General features: G+C 40.4%; 1 protein-coding gene across 1 annotated transcript in view; it reads right to left on the bottom strand.

Moving 5' to 3' along the window:
* Positions 1-20,707, bottom strand: part of SEMA5B (semaphorin 5B) — a gene marked incomplete at both ends in the record, with an annotated part of 123,950 nt that overhangs the window by 64,183 nt on the left and 39,060 nt on the right. The window contains one exon of the mRNA XM_079539334.1: positions 8,774-8,836. Coding sequence (XP_079395460.1) covers positions 8,774-8,836 — 63 coding nt within the window. The remainder of the gene's footprint in view (positions 1-8,773; positions 8,837-20,707) is intronic.

Here is a 20,707-nt window from a genome sequence, read left to right as displayed (position 1 = left end):
GAGCCTACATCTGCAGACACCACTTCTCCTTCTGTAAGCAGCATTCATTCTGTGAGCTCCCCTGTCTCGCAGCACTCCACGCTGCTGAGCATTTCCCTGAAGACTTCATCTGCAAGAGTCAGCAGTGTAAAACTCCGCATCTTCTGGAAAGGAAGAGGCTTACTTAGCTGGATTAAGTTCTATCTTCTTTCATTTGGTGTATGGAAATCAACTTGCTGAAGGATGGCATTAGAGAAAACCCACTAGCATCAGCCACAGACAAATGACTGGGGCTTGCATTGGAATGGAGAAGACTGTAGCCAGCCTGGTCGAGGCAGAGGTCACAGCATGGAAACTGCCACCAATGTCTCAGCTTTGGGGATACAACACTTAACGCCCGGTACCCAGTAACAAGGCAATTCATAACTGAGGCAATCCAGCATTCCTGTTTCAGCAAAGTGCAGCTATCCATTCCCACATAATATTAGGAACATTATGTATTTAACTGTGAAGGACCAGAAATCATTGAGGAAATGCCTTGTAAAAAGGTACTGGTTTCTCTCCCCACCAAGTTCTGTTTCAGGGTGTGATCGATTTAGCACCTATTCCAAAATGCAGCTCTGTACCCAAATTTCACACAGTCAGAGAAAATCTACCTGCTCCCCTCTGCTTGCACCTTTTTCTGCTTTGTGCAGAGTCTGAACACAACATCTGCCCTAAACCATTTAACACCATTTACACTGCTGCATCCTTTCCTGCATAGATACTTCAATATGTTCCTAAATAAAACTCTGTCTGGCAGAAATCTAAAATCCTAATTTGCAGAATTTTCTTCTTTGCATAGACCTATATTACTGATTAACAAGCTTTATTTTCCATAGAAATGTTACCAGCTGAGAAGCTAGTACATTAAAACAAGAATTTCTCTCTGACACCTTGCTGGATGTTTTTCTGGAGTCTATTGCTGCACACATTGCTCCAAGACATAGTAGCCCAGGTCAGTAAGGATGCTGGATGCTGGTAAGGTCCTTCTTTTAGCCTAATTAAGCGTGGTTTTATTTGTACCCATTCAGTCAAAAGCAGAGGTCATTTATTGAAACACAAGAGAAACCATACTGAGCAAATATATCTGCTGCTGTCTGAATCTGCACCAAAATATTTCATCTGTGACTTCCAGCTTATTCCCAACTGTGCTAGCTAAGTGCAAAAGAGCACAGTCAGTACGGATGAGGTATTAGATTGGAAACGTTTGACACAGCTGATACTTTTCAGGGAGCTGAATGCACCAGACACAATGATTATGTCACTGGCTGTAAAAAGCAGGAACTGGGGTGCCTAGTAGGTGCTTTCTACTCTGTTTAGATAATAATGCTCTTAGGTGCGGGCCATATCCAACCACAATTATTCCTGTGACTTAACTGTCCAGGCTATGTGTAGGTTTTTTCCCTGGACTTGCCTCACTAATGGTGGTGAAAGCATGCCACACTTTTAAGGGAAAAGCAAAGATAACAGGCACTTTTCATCCTCAAAGCAATTTGTACATCATTAAGTAATATACTGAAATGGATGTCCATTATCTTCCCTGTTCTCTTAGCTTGGGGAATTGAAACACACAGGTGCTACAGGGTTTGCCATGGTGACACTCTGAATGAGAGGAGAGCCGGAAAGACAGCAACAAAGATTTAACTACCAGACCCTGTCTCTCTAACATGCCTGGCTTTAAGAGGAATACTATGGTCATCCAGTACTTCTTATTGCTGTACCCACTACCAATCACACCAGTCTATTAAAAACTCCAAGAAGAGTAAAGAAGAAGCTGTACCACTTAAATATTCCAAGCTTTTGTGATTTTTCACTGTTGGTGAAATCTATATTAGATCCCCTTTCTATCCTGTTCTCAAAATAACTAGAAGGGAGCAGGTTTCTCTCTGTGTTCTTCAAGCCAGCCTGGATTTGCTCTGATAAGTCATCCACCATGCTGCTCTTTACAATAATCTGTAGCCGAGGCAAATGGTTAGTAAATTATTTCATAAACACTTATAGAAAATAGGAGCTACTTAGTGCAGTTTCTTTCACGTGGCTGGAAAACTCAGTATGCAAGAAGCAAAATTCAGATGGACTTTAACATAGCTAGAAAACCTGGCAAACTTGAATCTCCGCTCTTTTCAGACAAAACAGTATTTGGGTCCTGCTCTCACATTATGAAGTAGACAGTTCAATCTGTGTATGATCAGACTGCAGAGCTCATCACCAGAAGATATTATTGGGATCATGAGATTAAGGACTTAAATAAAGGGGGAAGACTCAATATTTATGTGGTTAATGAGAATAACCCAGTTATATTACTTGGGATTATCATTAAATATATGGCAGAGCTGATAAAAACCTGTGGCTCACTGCCAGAGCATTAAGCACATCTCTAATTTTCTTCAGAATTACGTATTACTGATTGTAAGGTTCTCACTCCTTTAGAATTATCTGGTACTGGTCCCTTCTTGTAGATAAAGCCTTAGACTGAGCAGAAATCACTTTCTCCTAGCCGAAAGACCCTAGAAAGAGCACGAGTTATAATGCTCAACCCTACAGGATATATGGCTCACTGTTTGTAAGAGAATAAACTCTACTGAAGTTCCTCACGCCCCTCTTCACGTTAAGCCTGTTCTCATTTCTTTCATTTTTGCAACATTTAGCTCTAGCTTGTCTGTCTGTGAATGCCATAATGCTACTGCAGATAGGAGCAAGCCCCTTTCCAGCAATACAGATGTCAGGCTGCTTTGAAAGCACATTTCTAACCCAAGAACCAAGAGTGCTACTCCCTTCATTTGTGCGGACAGATTGGCAAATGGAGGCGCTGAACTCCTGCTGGCTTCAGTCTGAGGTAAAAGTCAAGATGATGTTTTCAGGATGTACAAAAAAAAAACAGCTGTAGGTGCTTCTTGAGATATTTCATCTGTCATCTCTGAACACAGGATTCCAAAATGTTATAAACCCTTAATCTTGTCGTACAGATATATTTTTTCTTCAAGAGTCATATATGGGCACTGCTTTAATTGGCCTTTACTTTGAATAAAGCACTCAAGCTCTGTTTTCAGAGATCTCATTTTTGATTCTTTTTCTAGGCTAACACTATTTCATCACATATTAATCAATACATTTTAATCATAAATTAAAAACACTGTTACATGCTCTATCAGGAAAACAGCTGTTTCAGACAGTCTGTTGTCCTCAGTAAAGCAGCACAAACTCTTCAGAATAGAGAAATTTATTTTGGGGTTAGGCCAGAGTCGATAAGAGGAGAAATGGGATGAAACTTGGCAAAGACACAGTTACGACCTTCTGACAGAGCTACAAAATAATGAAAATAGTTTCACACAACGTGCAATTAATCCATAGAACTCCCTGCCAGGAGTTCACTGAGGCCAGAACATAGCAAGATAAAACAGGTAGATGGGGGTGTATATGGAGAATAAGGACATCAAGAGTAGAAACAGCAAGTTTTATCAAAAACTTATAGAAATCTGGCCAACAGTGACCAAAGCCTGCCTGTTCTTTGCAGCTACATCAGTAGGGGCAAAGGGTTACTTCTTGCAAAGCTTGCTCCTCTTTTACATTCAGCTCCTGTTGGCTACCATCAACACCACCATAAAAAAATCCATACATTGCAAAAAGGGGAATTCTTTTTTCAGGAGATGTTACCATGATGGGAGGATGTTTCTCTACTGATGCAAGTTGTCCTGCACATTACTCTTGCATAGCCAGGTCTGACCAACACCTACATAGAGTCACCACAGGCAGACAAAAGCTTTCAGGCAACAATGTGTTGCCAAGCTATATCCAGGGAGGGCTCCTGCTCTGCTGGATGTCTGATTACTCCTGATTTCTGCAATGCAGTGGGAAGAGTTCAGTCTCTCCATTGAATCACCAGGTCCCGCTGCACTGGCCTTCCTGCTCTGGTGCATTTAGATGACTTACTAGCTACACCAACCATCCAAAATTCTTTTTATTATGAAACTAGATACACTGCAGTTCAGAGAATCAACCAGCAAAACTCTGTGTTATCCCTGTGTTATCCCTGCAATCACATTTTAGAGTGTGGCAAACACTTATTTGTTGCAATTCATCCAATTTGTTTAAAAATAATCACATCTAATGTGTTCAAACAGTTATTAATACGGTTTTAGATATCTGTTTTTATTTCTTTGGGTAACCAATTTTATTAATCAGCTTAACCAAAGACCCTGACCAAGCTGTCTTTCTCCTTTGAACACAATGGATACCAAAGAGAATTGCTAATGATTTTCCAGCTAGGTTTTCTTTAATGGACTTTGAATCAAATTCTGGGGCTACAGAACTGGATGCTTAGCAGAAGTATTAGGAATGTAGTTTCAGATTTCTTGGAACAGTTAGAAAGGGAAAAAAGCATCCATATGACTGCCTCTCAACCAGAAGTATTTACCTGTGGATTTATATGGCACCTGTTATATCTGGATGCCTATTATTTATAAGTGGCATGGAGATTCCTGGCTACATTAGATAACTAGGGAGCGTATCCTCTTCATGACAGAACCATTTGTAGGCCTGAAATGCCAGATTCTTCCATTATCCTAGCAACTTCTGCACTAAACCCATTTAGCTGCTCCGAAGATTTGGGTTAGGATTCCCTGTACCCTGAATCATAAGAACTTCTTCTATCAGGACATCATACAAGAAAAGGGAGACAACCAGTCTGGGATAAACAGTAGCTGGATGCCCTATCACACATTTCTCTTGGCTCTTTCTTACACCAGAAGTGTTACTTGTGCATCATCTTTCTCCTTGCTACAGATTTCTTAGATCAGCATGTAAGTGCTGGATCTCTGTCATTTTCACAAATGGTTCCCTTCAACTCTTTGGATAGCTGGACCAGATAATATTCACAGGTCCCTTCCAAACCCTACAATTCTGTGGTATGGTGGTGTGCAGCTTTTGAGAAACTAACAAATTATTCTATTCTCAAACATGAAAAAGGGCTCCTGTTTAGAAAGCCACAATTTTCTATGTCAGGCAAAATTCCTTGGATATGGCAGATGGGGACTGCTATGCACAAACAAGCTAATTACAAACTAGAAGTAGAGTAACTCTTAATGAAATGAAATACATTTTGATCTAGTGGCACTTTTTCCCCTTGCACTCTATCCATCGCTCATTTTAACTACAACCTCTGGGTGATAGCACTTGGAAGACAGAAAGAAAGGCAGCATAACATTGATTTTGTTCTCTGCAGTATCTCTCAGTGTAGTGGATGGTTTCCAGGGGAGAACTTTAAGATGCTGATCAGAATGTATTTTATAAAAGCTGCAAAAAGTAGGAATAATTATGAGTGGAAGCCAGCATGGATCTCCAGAGACGTGGCAAATAATGTATACTCAATTCTTTGAGGAAATCACAAGCTTTGGTTCATAAAAATAGCAACATAAGTGAAAAGGATTTTTCTGAAGTATTTGTTTTAATACCACATGACAAATAGTTGAGAGTAATTTTTAAAATCAGGTTCAAGAACATATACATTAATGGATGGAAATCTGATAAATTAGCGGACTGAAGAAAAGTCCTCCAGTGAGAAATTATTCACATACCTGCTATTCGTGGAGGGACCCAGATGGCAAGATACTAGTCCAGAATCAACATTCTTTTTAAGCCAACATTTGTGGATAACCCAAAGATTAGGAAAATAGCAATTACCGATGAGGCCAAAGCAGGGATGTATGTTAGTTGGTGAACTGGCCCCAAACAAAATACTTTTTTAAAAAGATATAAATCAAAGATCAAGGAACAAAAGGATTCTGTGTACAGCCTTGGACATTACTGCCCCAAATGAGCAACTGGGAAAAGTATTTAGTGGTCACAGTGACTGTGCAATTCTGCACGATCTCCTATGACAGAAGAGCTTATGAAACTGCTGGTATATGAGAAGAGAGAAAAAGAGGTGGAAGACTGTTTTAATCACATTCAAGCATTAGAGACTGGCAAGGGAATACAGGTAAAAAAATTGGAGTGTGCAGAAAGCAGACACAAAAAATATTCAAGGGTAGTGGAAAAATGACTTACAGAAAGACTTGGAGAACTCAGCTTTTCATGTTACCAAAATGAGAAAGCCACTCAAAACTTGAGGCCAGATTCAAAGAGGAAATAAAGCACATGCTGTTAACAGAGAATGTGACTAGTCATTCCAACAAGCCAGCAAACTGTGCAGTCATCCCACTCGCTTCAGACCTTACGGTCACAACTTTCTGCCTTCCTCAGGAAGGTACAGTAGCCAAACACAAGTTAGTGAGCTCAGTTCTGGAATAATCAGTTAAATCTGCGGTGAGAATTATATAAAGTGTCATAGAAAAGACCAAATAGTACCTTCTAGACTTAAATCTGGAAACCAGCTGTCTCATCTCCATTTTCTTTAGCCAATAGGCATTAAAATGTGGAGTGATAATCAGTAATTATATTTCTGTGATATGTACTTTGTAGCTTTTACTCCTGCACTTCTTATTTTACTTACGGTAAAGCTCAAGGCATTTCAGGAAGAGATTTTCTAAGAAGCGGGAAGAATTTGATTTAGATACCCAACAGGCATAAGAAAAAAGCATTTTAATACACTAGGTAGCTTTGAGAACTTCACCTTAAAACACCTACTTTATTAAATGGGCAAAGAAAATGAACCAGTCATATAACTTATCCAAACTACACGATGAATTAATATAGAAGCCAAAGGTCCTCGTTATTTCTAGCCTTTATCACCACATATCTAAGTGCCTGACAATCTTTAGTATATTTATCATCAAATCATCTGCGGTAGGTAGAAAACTGCCATTAGTCAAGTTTTGACAAAGCAGATCTGAGGCTAACAGAGCTCCTCTTGTACCACCATCACAAAAGCATAAATAGAAACACACTAGTGCTTGCCCTCACTTGATGCATTTAACCAGCCAAGAGCAAAGATACTGGGTCAGAGCTGGACTTCTCGGCTGCAGTAGAGCTCATCACCAGCTAACTAGCTCTGGAGCTAGCATTAAGTCATCTCTCTACAGCATAGCAAGCAGTGAATGTGTACACTTTCCAAGAGGGACTAGACCATGGACATACAGACCAGAGTAGGTACAGACTTGAGACATCTCAGTTTACTTAACTGCTGCAGAATCCTTCTGCCTTTTTTTTTTTTTTCCATTAGCCATTAATTGTATTTCAAGAGGTGTCTAACGATCTGACTAATTATTTTTCTTCAGATCTGCACACCCCAGGTCCCTGCACCAAACAAACAGTTTCAAGCTCTGGATCACAACCAGCATAAACTCAGCTGTTTCAGGCCTCACCTTCAAGAAATATTTGGCAAAGCCTTTACAGTGTGCAGAGGCAGTAGCAGCAAAGATGCTCAGATCACTGCTTTCTTCCGGCATGACAGTAAAAATAATAAATTGAAATTATCCTAGAATTTGTTCAGTCAAGTGCATGCAGTCTCATAAGGTTTTATCTGGGTAATGACAAAATAATTCTGGGTTATAAATTCAAATTCTTCAGGAACAATGGAATACAATCTCAGTCTCAAAAACTTTTACAATGGGAAAAAAGATTAAAATCCTTTCGTAAGAATACACATTTTGAAGTATAAAGACCAAAAATTCCTTCTGTCTTGGGTTTTGGAATTTTTAATTCTGTCTTCTTTCAGTGTTTTCCTAACATAACCTATTTCTTTTCCATGGTGTTTTCCTACGTAATGTAGACCTTATACAAAACTCAGAAAGATGTTCTGGGATAAACATACTTCTTTTTTCCACAATTACATGACCCTCTTTGTTGCCCATCTTGCACAGTTCAAGCCAGTATTTTCATGTATATACAGGTTAATACACTAATCATATTAAGTTTATTATTTAAAAATAAAAAGACAATGAAAGATCATATAATCCTGCATTTGAACAACTGAACTGGACTTGGCAGAACTCCAGATTTTGGGCAAGCTACACAATTGCCCTCTGCTTGACTGTCAAATCTACAGCAAAGATGATGTTTACGCTCTCCTCCTTTGTCCAGCTCCTTTGATTTGGACATAAAGCTCTTTATGGCGTAGTTTTTATGACAACAGGACACTCTCAGTTGAGGCCTGAACACCATCAACAGCAGATTTAAAAAATCACAGTGTTTCCTCTTTTGTATACATAGTTTTGTCTCAGTTTCTCAGAAACATGATAGAAGAAGACTCGGTCAGAAATGCCTGCAAACTCCAGATCTTGTGTGGTATGGGCAAAATTCTAGCTTTGAGCCACAGTTTTAGCAGACAGCACCAGCATCCTAAGGAGTTCTATGATATTCCACGTGAAGTGAACCGCAGTGTTCAAGCAGATTCAATTCTCACTCTCAAGTGAATTGTACAAAGGTGAGCTCTAATGGCAAACAAATATTCAATACAGGCCCATGTGGCCAAATGTCAGCAGCTCACTGCTGAGTACTGAAACTAAGCCAACCCGATGAGGCTCAGACCCTTCTGCAAGATATTACCCTGGGCTTGCCCCCATTCTTCTCCTTGATGTGTCACAAATTTTGTCCTCTCCAGAAGTGGTTACCTTTTACGTTTCATGTAGAGCAAGTCTAATAACTTGGATAGGGGGCCTTTGAAATGGTTGCTCTATGGTGCTCATGCATTTGGGGTGCTAAGTATTGAAGATTTACAAACTCAAGCTGGTGTCAGATGCTTCCCGTGTGGATTTCTAATGGAATAATGTAAATAAATTTACTCATACTATCTCTGTAGCAAAGCAAAACTTACCTCTGTTTTCCCTTTACTTTGACAAGACCTCCTGGTGTCTTCATCTGAATCCCATGCTGTTGCCTGAGAAAACAAAATGCACAGGTCACATGACATTGCCACAAACCACCAAATCTGGAGACTCCCAGCACAAAAGCAAGTATCTCCAGCTAATTTATACAGCCCAATTTACAAGCAGTGTGATGACGGTAAACATGCATCTCACTCCCACTGTGCTCACTGCACACACAAATGACAAAAAGATGAACTGTCCAGAAGCAGAAGCAACTGGCATGTTAACAGGGGTAAGGCTTTGATTTACATGTAAGTACAACTTCTGATTATCATTCAACTGGAAGGTCCAAGAGTCAAGTCCCATAAGCCCTCACCCCTTCTCCAAACACCTAAGACCACCAGCTTTCATCACCAAAATGAAAACTTTTCCCTATGGCAAAACCAAGTAGTCCTGTACAGATATAGTAGACTCCTTAAATTTATCTTCAAGATGATCACCTTCGAAGTAATCCTGCAGTGAAGTGAGCTGGATCAAATGAGAGTTGAGAGCTGATGGACAAAACCCAGAGAGACAGAGAACGAGGAAAAGTTGCATAGTGATCTGTGGTGCCCTAGAAGTGTAGTCAGATCCTGACGTGGAGTAAAATGCTGAGGGCACTACTGACTGGGGACTGCAAGACTTCAGCCATGAGCTGGTGGGATTCCCTGGCCAACCCTGACTAACACCTTCACAAGGAAAGTCCAGCAGAAGTGTGTCAGAACTTTCAGATTTAAAGAAATTCGGAAACAGACCCAATCATTCTATGCCCTCTGCAACTTTCATACCTTCAATATTTTTTAAAAATAGTCCTAACAAATTCAAGCAGGTATTGTTAGCTGGAGGTAAAAATACATATAAGCATCTGTACTATGCATAATACATTATTCTGCATACAAAAAATATATATAGCTCTGTTTCATAGGGAGAGGCTATGCTTTCAAAGTTCAGATACAGATCCAAAGCTCCTCTAAAAGAGTCAGGACTTCTTCTTTCCCCCCAGCACTCTTCAATTCATTACCAACACAGTAAATAGCTTCAAAGTTTGGCCCGGATCTGAACTCTTCTTTGTCACTACAGCCAATATTTATTTATTTATTTTTAATACTGGACTTCCTTAGAAATTGTCCCCTTGACACACAACAAATCCTACTTCTTGCAGGAAATAGAAGAGACTACTTAAGAAAAAAGAATGACTCAACCCCAAAAACTCGGTTCCATTAAGACATTTGTTCATAACCACAAGAAATATACTACCCAGCAAATGCATTTACATACAATATTTGGGAAAGGGATACTTGTTCCACTTTCAAAAAAATGGCGTCTGTTCGTTAGCTGAGCATCCCATTCCATTTGGCATGGGGTAAGTCCTTATAAGTACATGCAAAGATCTGGTGGGAGAAGAGTAGAGGTATTTCTCTGGGAGTCTCTTGGGAAATATCTCCCAAGCAGTGCAGTCCAACTGGCTCTGAAGGTCAAAAGCTTGTGCCTGAAAAGTGTTTTTGTCAGAGTTGAAATAAGTCCTTACTGGAAAGGATCATTTAGCCATATCCTGAGAGAGGATATGTCATCAGATTGGAAAACTCACTTTGATAAGCCATGACAGAAGAGCAAGGAATTTTGACTGGCAACTGCCAGGAACCTTTGACATCTGTGAAACAACTGCGTTTTGATCTCTAGTACCAATTCTGGCTCATGTTCTCATCTATCCACTGTGGTTTTGTATCTCAGATCAATTTTTGAAGAGCTTAATACAAAACAACTCCAGAAAAGAAGATACCTTATTAGGTGACTTCTCTTTCCATTTCAAAAACAGGGACAGACCACTCACAATCATACAGCTCATTTTTAACTTAACAGTGCTTGACAGGGCAAAATGAAAGCAAAAATTGTTGGTTACTACAGAAATCAATGCTGCTTCTCTGCAAATACTCTGGGTCTTCTGGAACTGTAGTAAAGCTACAGAGATGAATCTGGGCCTCCTAGGGGACACTTTGCTCTTCCTGCCAGACACCTGCACGCAGAGCTCTGAGGCACATTGTAAACACTGCTCATGTCGGAGCACTAATCCCCTCCAGCTATGTTTTTGGTGCCAAAACATTTTATTTTATTAGGCAACAGTGCCCTTCAGCCTTCTGAAGCACCACCTTGATGAGTCTTAGTGATAACAGAAGTTCTTGGTGATAACCCAAATTATGGGAACATGTTGTTTGTGACTGCACCATTAGTCAGGGTGCACTTCATTAGAGCTAGGAAGATAATTAAGCAATATGGCAATTCAGAGCATACTTTACAAATCTCACACATCTTTGTTGGGGCAGGGAGAAACTAGTCGAGGGCTCAGTGACTTCAGTGACCTCTAGTGACTCAAAGAAAATATGTATGATCCTGCAAAGCAGAACATCATGTCAATAATAAAAATATAATTGCAAGGCCAAGCAGCAAATATGTGCTTAAATAACTGTACTTCAGGGTATGAACGTGCACCAGCCAGCTGACCTAATGCCTAGACAAATCCTTCTGCCAGACTGCCCACACAGCTGTAGCTGCAGCCTTTGGATTACCTGGTGAGAGGACCAGGGCAGACTCCTTCATAAAAGCTTTCTAGCCTGGCTTGATTTCTTTACTTGATTGATCAGATGTCTTTTCAGATCAGAATATGTCATCTCTGTTGTACTGAGGTTTTCTGTGCAAACTCCCAGTGCAATGCTGGTGCTTTGCTTCCTGCATCTCACTCATTTGTTCAACCCTCTCCTTTGCAAATTACATTTACTTCCTCTCCCTGAGATTCATTTTGCCTCTAAATTAAACTACATCCTGGTCATTCACCGGAGATACCTTCAGAAAGATGTCTCATCTGGAGTACACCTGTGTGCACACAGTTGTACTTACATTCGTGCATGACCAAGTATTCTAAGAGATGCTTTGTTCCTTTGCCTTCTTACCTAATCTTAATGCTTCTCTGCCTTCCCCTCCTTTCCTCATCTTCCTCAATAAACCAAATGAATACTATTTCTTCTTGCTGACGAAAGCTGCCTCTGCACTCTTGGCTGATGTACAAGATGTAACCATCGTGCATCTTCGGTCACCCAGCTGTATCATTATCCTGAATTTATGATTATTTTCTCATGGCCTGGGCCATTTAAATTTCCCAGCTCCAGAAAAGCTATCTGGAATTATTTTTGTACCTCCTGCCCATCCTAAGCAGTAGAGTGGAAAACTCTGGACCCATTTAGCAAAAATTAAATTCACAGCATGGGTCATGGAAAACAGAGCCTAGATGAAGATATGACAAAGCTGGCAGCAAGAATACATACAAATGCAAGTTAGTATGCACTTTCTCCTATCTGCTTCCTATCTGTCTCATGCTTAAGCAACCAAGTGAACACATTTTTCCAAAAGAAATGCAGCTTCTTACAGTGCTCCCAGCTACTTTGAGGACCTCTTTACAATCACAGGGCCCAAGTGCAGAATGGAAGAACACTGGATTCACATGACATGTGAACGAAACAACCAGCTCAGGGCTGTAGCTGTTGTGTAAGACAAGAGCAATGCAAACCCTGAGCAGGACTGCCCAGCCATCTGTGCACATGGGCAACTTTGTTCCTGAATTGAAAATGCAGTTAATGTGACTTCCATTCAGCATAGTTGCATGGACTTGAGCACTATGCAGGCTGATTTTCCAAAAAAGGGGAGAGAAGGAGAGTCACATAATCACATGTACATGGTCTAACACTGGCCAACAAGATGATTAACAGAAATGGGCAACAGTGGCTAAATCTCAGTCCGTATCTAAGCATTCAAATGCCACAGTGAAGCACAAAAAGAAAGAGTTAATGTCTCTTCTAATTATAAGCATCACAGTTTGCTCCCAGTTCAGACTGCAGATCAAAAGTAATCTAGAAATTCTAGCTCATCATGTGCTGTCAAATCAGTTATTCAGCACACACTGCTGAGAGAAGCTTTCTAGATACATTTATTTAATTACCTGCATATCCTAGTGTTGGCATCCAAAGTACCTGTCTGTCACTAGCAAATCCTGTTATCAATAGTTACATACATTCTCAAATGCTGATGTGAAAATCTCCTTGACTTCTATGGACCAGCTCTTACATTCAGGCCAGCAATTTATAATTATTAAAAGCACTACATATGAATTTAATAGATTAAGCATACACTAATCCCTGCGCTGTATTTGCACAAGACAGATTGCAGGTTATTTTTTTTTGTGCAAAAGTAGCCCCAAATCTCTGCTTTGAAACTAGAAACTGAAGACTGGATGAGAATAGGTTACTTCCATATTTATTGGGCAAATTAAATCCATTCTTAATTTCTAAACTCCCTTAATACAAATCTATCTGTTACCAACCTCACTTCCATTCGGTAAGTGCTCTGTACAAGCTTCTGGCAGCCCTGCATGCCTGAGGTCAGACCCAGAATCATGCTGTTCTCTCCTGCTAGTGGGGGAAAAAGGTGTAATACAAACATACACATTGTGTATGCTTGCAAGAAGATGAACAAACAAATACAGGATTACTGCAGAAAAGGAGGAGCTGTGAGAAGCCTGGCATTTTTTACAAGGTGGTGAGTTCCTCAGGTTCCTGCTAACATCAGCGAATGCCAAAGCAGCACTACACGTCCCAGCTCCAGCCTGCGGGGACTGCAGGCAGCAGAAGCTTCCATTTCTATCATTCCTCTGCAGTGCACACAGGAGGCTCTTCAATCTGCCCGAGGAGCAAGAGGTGATTTCAGCTCTCTGCTTGTGCTGTGCAGGGCACCCTGGGCAGAGCCTGCTAGTCACATCACTCTTTGCTGAGTTATACATGAGGAAGGAGGGTAAGAGGTGCTGTGAGATGACAGTTATTGTGTACTGGAGACCAGAGCTGGCAGAACCATTTCTTTTTCCTTGTATTTATTCACATCTTTCTTTCCAGTAACTGTACAAGGCACTACTGTGTTCACAGAAATGTACTTCTGGAAAAAAAAAGGAAAAAAAACAAAAAAACAAAAAAACAACTTGCTTCAAAAGCAGCTCCTCCAGTCCTTATACTATACTAGCCCTCGGTTCCTGAGTTTCTCGTTTCCATTTAGAAATTGTTCTTTGACCAGGTCATCCCATAGCAAGGTGTGGAAACTTCTCCAAATCTGGAGAGAGAAGAACATGGAGGGACCATGTTTCTGTGCTGCGTTTAATACTGCCAAATTCAGTGGATGTAAAGCACGTATTTAAGTACATATCGTACTTGACCAGTTTAATTAATCACATACTTAAGAACTTTGCTAAATTAGGATTCAGGCTGAGTTATTTATGCTGTGGCAACTCCAGGACCACTTCTTTGCCCTTCTTGTAGCCAGCCTCATCCTTTTCATCTGTATTAATTAACACACATTATACCTCTAAAATACAACCCACAGATTTCTTGTTGATAATGACAAAAGCCTTTACAAAGTTTATTTCTATGTGTCTGTGTACCTTGCAATCTCCACACAGGACAGTGCCAGTGTAAATCTACCTTTCCCAGGCAAATTCCACAGCATTTTAAAAAAATTGCTAAGAATTAGATCTTCTAGCATAAAGAAGAAAACGTTCTCTGGAAAACAGTTCTAACGACTGTGTCCAGAAAATCCATAAAAAAGCTCTTATTTAACTGAGGTTTCTATGAAGCATATTGCAAACACATTTCCATCATTTTATTTACTTCTGTCATATTAAATCCTCCAGAACTTCCCCATAAAGACTTGCTGCCATAGTCTACAAGTGGACAGCTAAACTCCTTTTTGAAGCATTGTCTTTTGTCTCATTTAGGCACATTTATAGTGCTCTACAAACAATAACTTACCAAAATCCAACTTCCTAATAACGGAACATGGGAGCTTAATACCCGGGAGGCCCTTTCTGAAGTTCCAACACAGGTAATTTATTAAAACTGTGATAAACATGTCTGAGAAACAGATAGCTAATACCAAAAGGACATAATGGCAAGCGTCACTAAGTAGTTCTGCACTGCGCACATTGCAAGGCACTGCTGTGTGCAGTGACAGGTGTGAAGGATGATCGCAGGATTTGGTCAATTTGTTTGGAGGGGGGCGGGGAGGAGGAATGTGGATGAAGGGAATTGTTTTGTGTTTTATCAAATTATTAATTGATTTTCCTTAAGTGATCTGAGAGCCTTCGGGATGCAGTAAAACTCAAGCTGTAAGTTTCTTGTAAACAAAGTGCCCGTCATGCACCCTGCCAGGCAGACCTGGCTGCATGCTCTGCTGGAGGGCTGGGCTGCCAGTCAGCTGGCAAGGCCTCAAAATGGCGCACTCACAAGATGGAGGCTGTCAAACATGCACAAGCAGTTCCAGTTTTGGTCACTTTAATCTCTGAATTGGAACTCTTCTCTATAAGCAATCTCCAGCCTCTTGCTATCCTATCCCTGCACCTAAGGCCACAGAGGGGGAACATTATCAGTTGTTTTGAGCTCTTGAATGGCTAACTCTACCAATTCCCCTCTCCCAGCTTCACAATCCTTTGTTATTCACTTGTATTACAGAAGCACGTAGAGGCATGGACTGAGATGGTAACCTTATATTTCTAGGCAATATAGAGACATGCTGTGGGAAAGAATTTCTATCTGACAGCACTTACAAGCTAAGCAGACAACACAGGCACATGGGAGGAAGGGAAAATCACAAGCACAGAGAGGTCAACTGACTAGGAAAAGCCACTGAGCTTGTTAAAGGCAGAGTTGAGCACCAAACTTTGCTTTCTTAGGAACTAAAACTTCCCTGTGTAGCACAAAATGAGTTCTTGATAGCATTTTTTCACTAATATCACAGTGTGCACAGTGTGCACAGTGTGAATCAGTGCTGTACAGACAGCGGGTGCAGAGATGAGCACCATGCCATGCATCCAGTCATCTTCTTTCTGACATTTCAGGGAAGGCCATAGTCTGACACACAAAACCAAAACTGATCTTTGGTGCCTCCAACTTCCGCTTGTACTGCAGGGGATTCCATTAAACAGTGTCAGGGCCATAAATTCAGCCTCCCCTCCCTCTGCAGTGTCAGGAAGGAATTTACAACTCTGGACTGTGCATTTCCTTATCTAGAAGGAGTATTGTATGAGGCTTAACAGATCATGGTTTCTACAGCACACTCAGATGGAAAGCACTATACAAGTATTTATTATGAAAGAAAACTGTCTGAAGTTTCAGTAAACATTTCATACCAAGTACTAAAATGGAAATATATTTTGCAAGATAAACAATAAATACAGTCACATCCATGTTTCAGCCTGCTGTTTGCAGCCTTTTGTGAGTATTAGTGTACAAAGGACAGCTCGTAATAGAGCAGCCATCTCAACCCTGGGGACATACGGTCACATTCAAACTCATGTTTGAAGCAAGTGGATTGACTCTCTGGAGCTTTAAGCATAGTTTCAGCAGCCCTAGTTTAAAACATTTGTAACTAAATGCTGAATCCCACAAGAAGGAGACTGAGATTTTTTTGGATTTGCCATCTACATTTGCAGTTTTCAGAGTAGTTGGTAAGTGCCTAAGCCTCCATTGAAGCTCAGGACTCCCTGCGTAAGCCTGTGTATAGCTGCAGCATAATTTGCCAAAATGTGTTATAAGCATAATGAGAGGCATTAGGATTAGCAGTGGATAGCACTGCACAAAAGTGAACAGGAGAGACAATGGAGCATGACCACACAACAGGGAAAGGTCTCAGCTAGCTAAGACTCATTTTGAGGTTTTTGTAACCATTTTGTTTATCAAGGATGAGATTCTTCTGAGACACAAGGGAACACTTGGGAGAAAGCAAGATGAGAAGGCGTACGTAACCAAGGGGAGGAGAGACGTGGGCTTCATGAGCTAATTCAAAGTGTGGTTAGCCTCTTATAGGAAGTGATAAGCAGACCTGTGAAATGCCCATTAATTTCATACAAACTTTAAAGCAGCACACCAAGGATACAGTCCAAAGAAAGGGGAATCAGCCTAAGGATGCAAAGACACTGGTGACCCAGTGACAAAACAGTTGCTAACAGTGTGAGTTAAAAGATGCTATACCTGAACCAAAAAGCTCATGGAAGCAAGGAATGATGCCCTGATTACAGGTTTTAGCAACAGATTAGATAGCAGTACTGTCCATAACAGTAAAGAAAGATGGAATACATGCTCTGCTGTGGCTGTGTGCTGAGCTTATGCTGACAATTACATATTTATGCAACAATGTTAGATGAACATGCCAAGATCTTATTTTGGAAGAAAGATACAGCTATAGAGAACAGAGATAAAGATGGCACTGGATTTCTGTTTCCACTATCTATCTAGTTGTTTATGTTTTTATCATTCCATGTACAGAAAAATGTCAGTCTGTGGCAACAATTTCATTTTGCTGATGATCTACTTCACATTTCTTGAAAATGCTTAACATGGCAGTGATTTATTGCAAGTACAGCATGGAAATACTCACCTTCTCTTTTGAAAACTTAATCCATTGGATATTACTATTGCTTTTAAATATGCAAAATTATGGATAGGGTCAAATGCAAGCAGATAGTCTTAGTTAACTGGGACATTTGGCATGGAAAGTGAAAAAAAAGACCTTAAAGCTCTCATCTGTAGCCAGACTAAAATGAACGACAACACTCAGAACTGGAGAGCAGCACAGAAAATGTTAGGGAAGGATGGCTCACATTGTTTCCTATTACTGGAGATCAAAAGCATACAATAACTGAGACAAGACTTCTAGTATACTGAGTAATTAATACAGTGAAATTTGGTTTCTTGCCACGTCACATTCAGTTTATCACTTATGACAACAAACATTAACTAAATATACTGGTGAACACGAAGACGTAAGATTATATGATAAATCAATAAAATAACTAAATAAAGAAGTTGAAAATACACACAGACAAAAACAGTGATAGGAAAATTCCACCGCAGTCAAGCACAAGTCAGGAATATATATACGGCCAACGCACACACGTGTGGTTGGACTGGCCAGGTGGGCACTCCTCCTGGCCAGCACTCCTCCTTACATCTCCAGCACTATTCTGTAAATAGGTTTTTCCATTTTTTCTATTTTTTTTCCCTTTCAGTAGCCACCAACAAGGTACAAGATATTTCTAAGAAACCAGCAAACGAACAGATTCACAGCAATGGTCGCCCTTGGTAAAATGAAGGCAATTCTTCCTTTGAGGCCCCTCTACTGCCAAAAGATGTCCATCCCCACCCCTTTATGTTCTTTGGCAGAGTCGCCATTCAGAACTAAATCCCTCCTTCCTTTTTGTGGGCTCCACTGATGGATGTGACAAGACTTCTAAGCAGACCCCTCTTAATGTTTTGCACAATGATTTCTGGAATACAGGGTTCAAAAACCCTTCCAATGGACCAGCCCATATTCAGTACAAAATCAATTTACCATGGCTATAGTCTTCTTTGTGCTTCTTCATCAAGCAAGGCAATCTTATTCTCCTTCATTTTTCTGCTCTGGATTTCCTTACCATTGTGTCTCTTTGAGGCTCGCTGCTATGTAGAGATGTTAAGGGTTCTCCAATACACAAGCTCTTATTTTTTTCTGCTTCTGAGACAGACTGGACAAATCCTGCACAGTCAACTGAGTGCATTTTCATACACCCACATTAAGAGTTCAGCTATGAAAGGTAACCTCCCTATACATGCTTCAAATCAAAAATATGATCATTTAAAGCAGAAATGAAACCTCTCTGCATTATCAGCTTTCTAAAATAAGTTGGGAAGATCTTGCATTCTTTATTCCTCTCCAGATTACATCACTGAATATACTTATTCAGCATTTACTCCTCTGCTCTGAGTGGGAGAAAAATAAATTTGAAATGACCCAACTGGATCTGATTTTCCCCAAAATTATGCTGAGATTCAGGAATCAAAATCAGCACACTGTGCAGTATTTAAGAGACTAATGAAGAACTCAGGATACCATTTTCACTGTTCTGTACCTCTGGTTTTTCTTTAGGTAATCACATCTATTGCATTAGGGGAGGTCTAATACTCTTTCACGTAACAAACACTGCAATATATTCTCATTAAAATTGTATAAGAAGTTGAGCACAGGTTGAGTCCTGTCTTGGCCTGAAAAAAGGGGGCAGTGTGCAATTAAACAAATAAAATGTGCATGTGATTCAGCTTATCCTATCAACATTCTTTTCTGGTTGTGCACTTAAGCTTGCTGTAGTGCAACCAAAAGTGGGAGAAAAAAAGGCACTGGAAATCTTTAATTAAGTGAAAGATGCATTAAGACCAAAGAAAAGTTTTGTGATTACTTTAATTAGCCAGGGCCAGTTTCATGCAAGCCAGAGAGATTGGGAAAGTTTTGCAAGGCACAGTGAAAAGAGATCCCACCTGAGCCCGAGTTGCACGAGGACCAGAAGTGAAAATAAACTTTCCATCCTGCTCTTCTCTATTTCAAACAATAGATTCTGAGCTTCAAGAATATGGAGAAAACAAATTCTAAATCCTCAGCTAAAAAAAAAAATATAGAGGGAGTGTTTGTACTTTATCCAATTCAGCAGACATATCTGAATTTCCATTTCTTTTGCATATCTGGAGAAAGGATCTACACTACTGTTCCTAGATGGCAGGATATTGACATGCACAGTGGTAGCACACAGAAAACTCAACTGCACTCTCTAAGCATTTCTGCTTGCGGTTAACTGGCAATCCTTGCCCCACTGAGCCTCAACCCTTGGGTTAGTGTGAAAGACATCAGGCAGCTGCAAAAGCCAGGCAGAAAGAACAGAAGGAAGCAGTGGGATGACAATACAGTCAGGGATCACACAAGGTACACAGGCAAGTGTGGTGTGAGCTTTCCAGGGAAGGTTTTGACAACACATTTAGATTTTGACCTTTTGACTCTCTGGCTTCTGTAAGGTTTGGTGCTCACAATCACAGCCTGTCAGAAAATATCACTTTTGATAAATCACCAATAACCAAGAATAAGTAGGAATCCTTCAGACATTATCAGACTGGGCTGGGAGAGGAAGCCAGTGATGAAAAGTCCCCCATGCTTCACAAAACATACTTCAGTATCTATTTTATTGTTCTCTATCTACACCGTGCGTTACAAACCTGCTTTCCTCCGCCAGGTGCCTAATGCTCTTGATAAGCTAATTACAGCCTTCTGCTTATTTCATGTCAAGCTTAACTCCCAGTCTGAGCCTAGCCTGCAGTTCTGGCATGTTTTTTCCTTAATCTAAGACCATCTGTGCTCTATCAACACAGAACTCTTAAGTACAAAGAAAGAGAAGAAACAACAGTGTTGAATTCCCCACACATTTCTCCCAGCTCCTCTACTACTCAGCAATTCCAACTAATTTTGAAGCCAAAATACATCCAATCCTAAATACACTGGAAGGCTCCAAGCAGGCTACAGTTATCTACAACTTTACCTCCATGAGATGTTGCAATCCTTTCAGTGATCAATGGTGAGTCTGACAGAACCTGAAACTCTGTTTTTGCTTACATGCTCAAAAGCTTCATATTCCAAATACCATTGTATCACTAGTAGTACATGCTGCAGTTGAGTTCCACACTTGATCAATATAAAATCAAATACTTCTCTAGGAAACCAATTTGAATAAAAGCAATGGGATTGGTTTATCAAGAGTCTAGAAGATATTTCCCAAGTTTCATCTACTGCTGCAGAATGGGAGCACAGAACTTAGGGATGCTGGCTCTCCTCCCCTCTCCCATCCCATCATCAAAATTCTGGGTATTTCTAGCCCCTTCTACACTGGGTTAGAAGCAGTTCCCACCTGCTGCTCCTGTAAGTGGCCAGAGCCCAACTGCTGTGTGTAGCATCAATCCACCTAGCTTCCTCCTACGGCTTGGGAACAGATGCCTTCAGATTCCCTGCTTGGTCTGTCACAG

This window comes from Tetrao urogallus (genome assembly GCF_951394365.1).
Source record: "Tetrao urogallus genome assembly, chromosome: 8".
Classification (NCBI taxonomy): domain Eukaryota; kingdom Metazoa; phylum Chordata; class Aves; order Galliformes; family Phasianidae; genus Tetrao; species Tetrao urogallus.
This window is presented reverse-complemented; position numbering and strand designations above follow the sequence as displayed.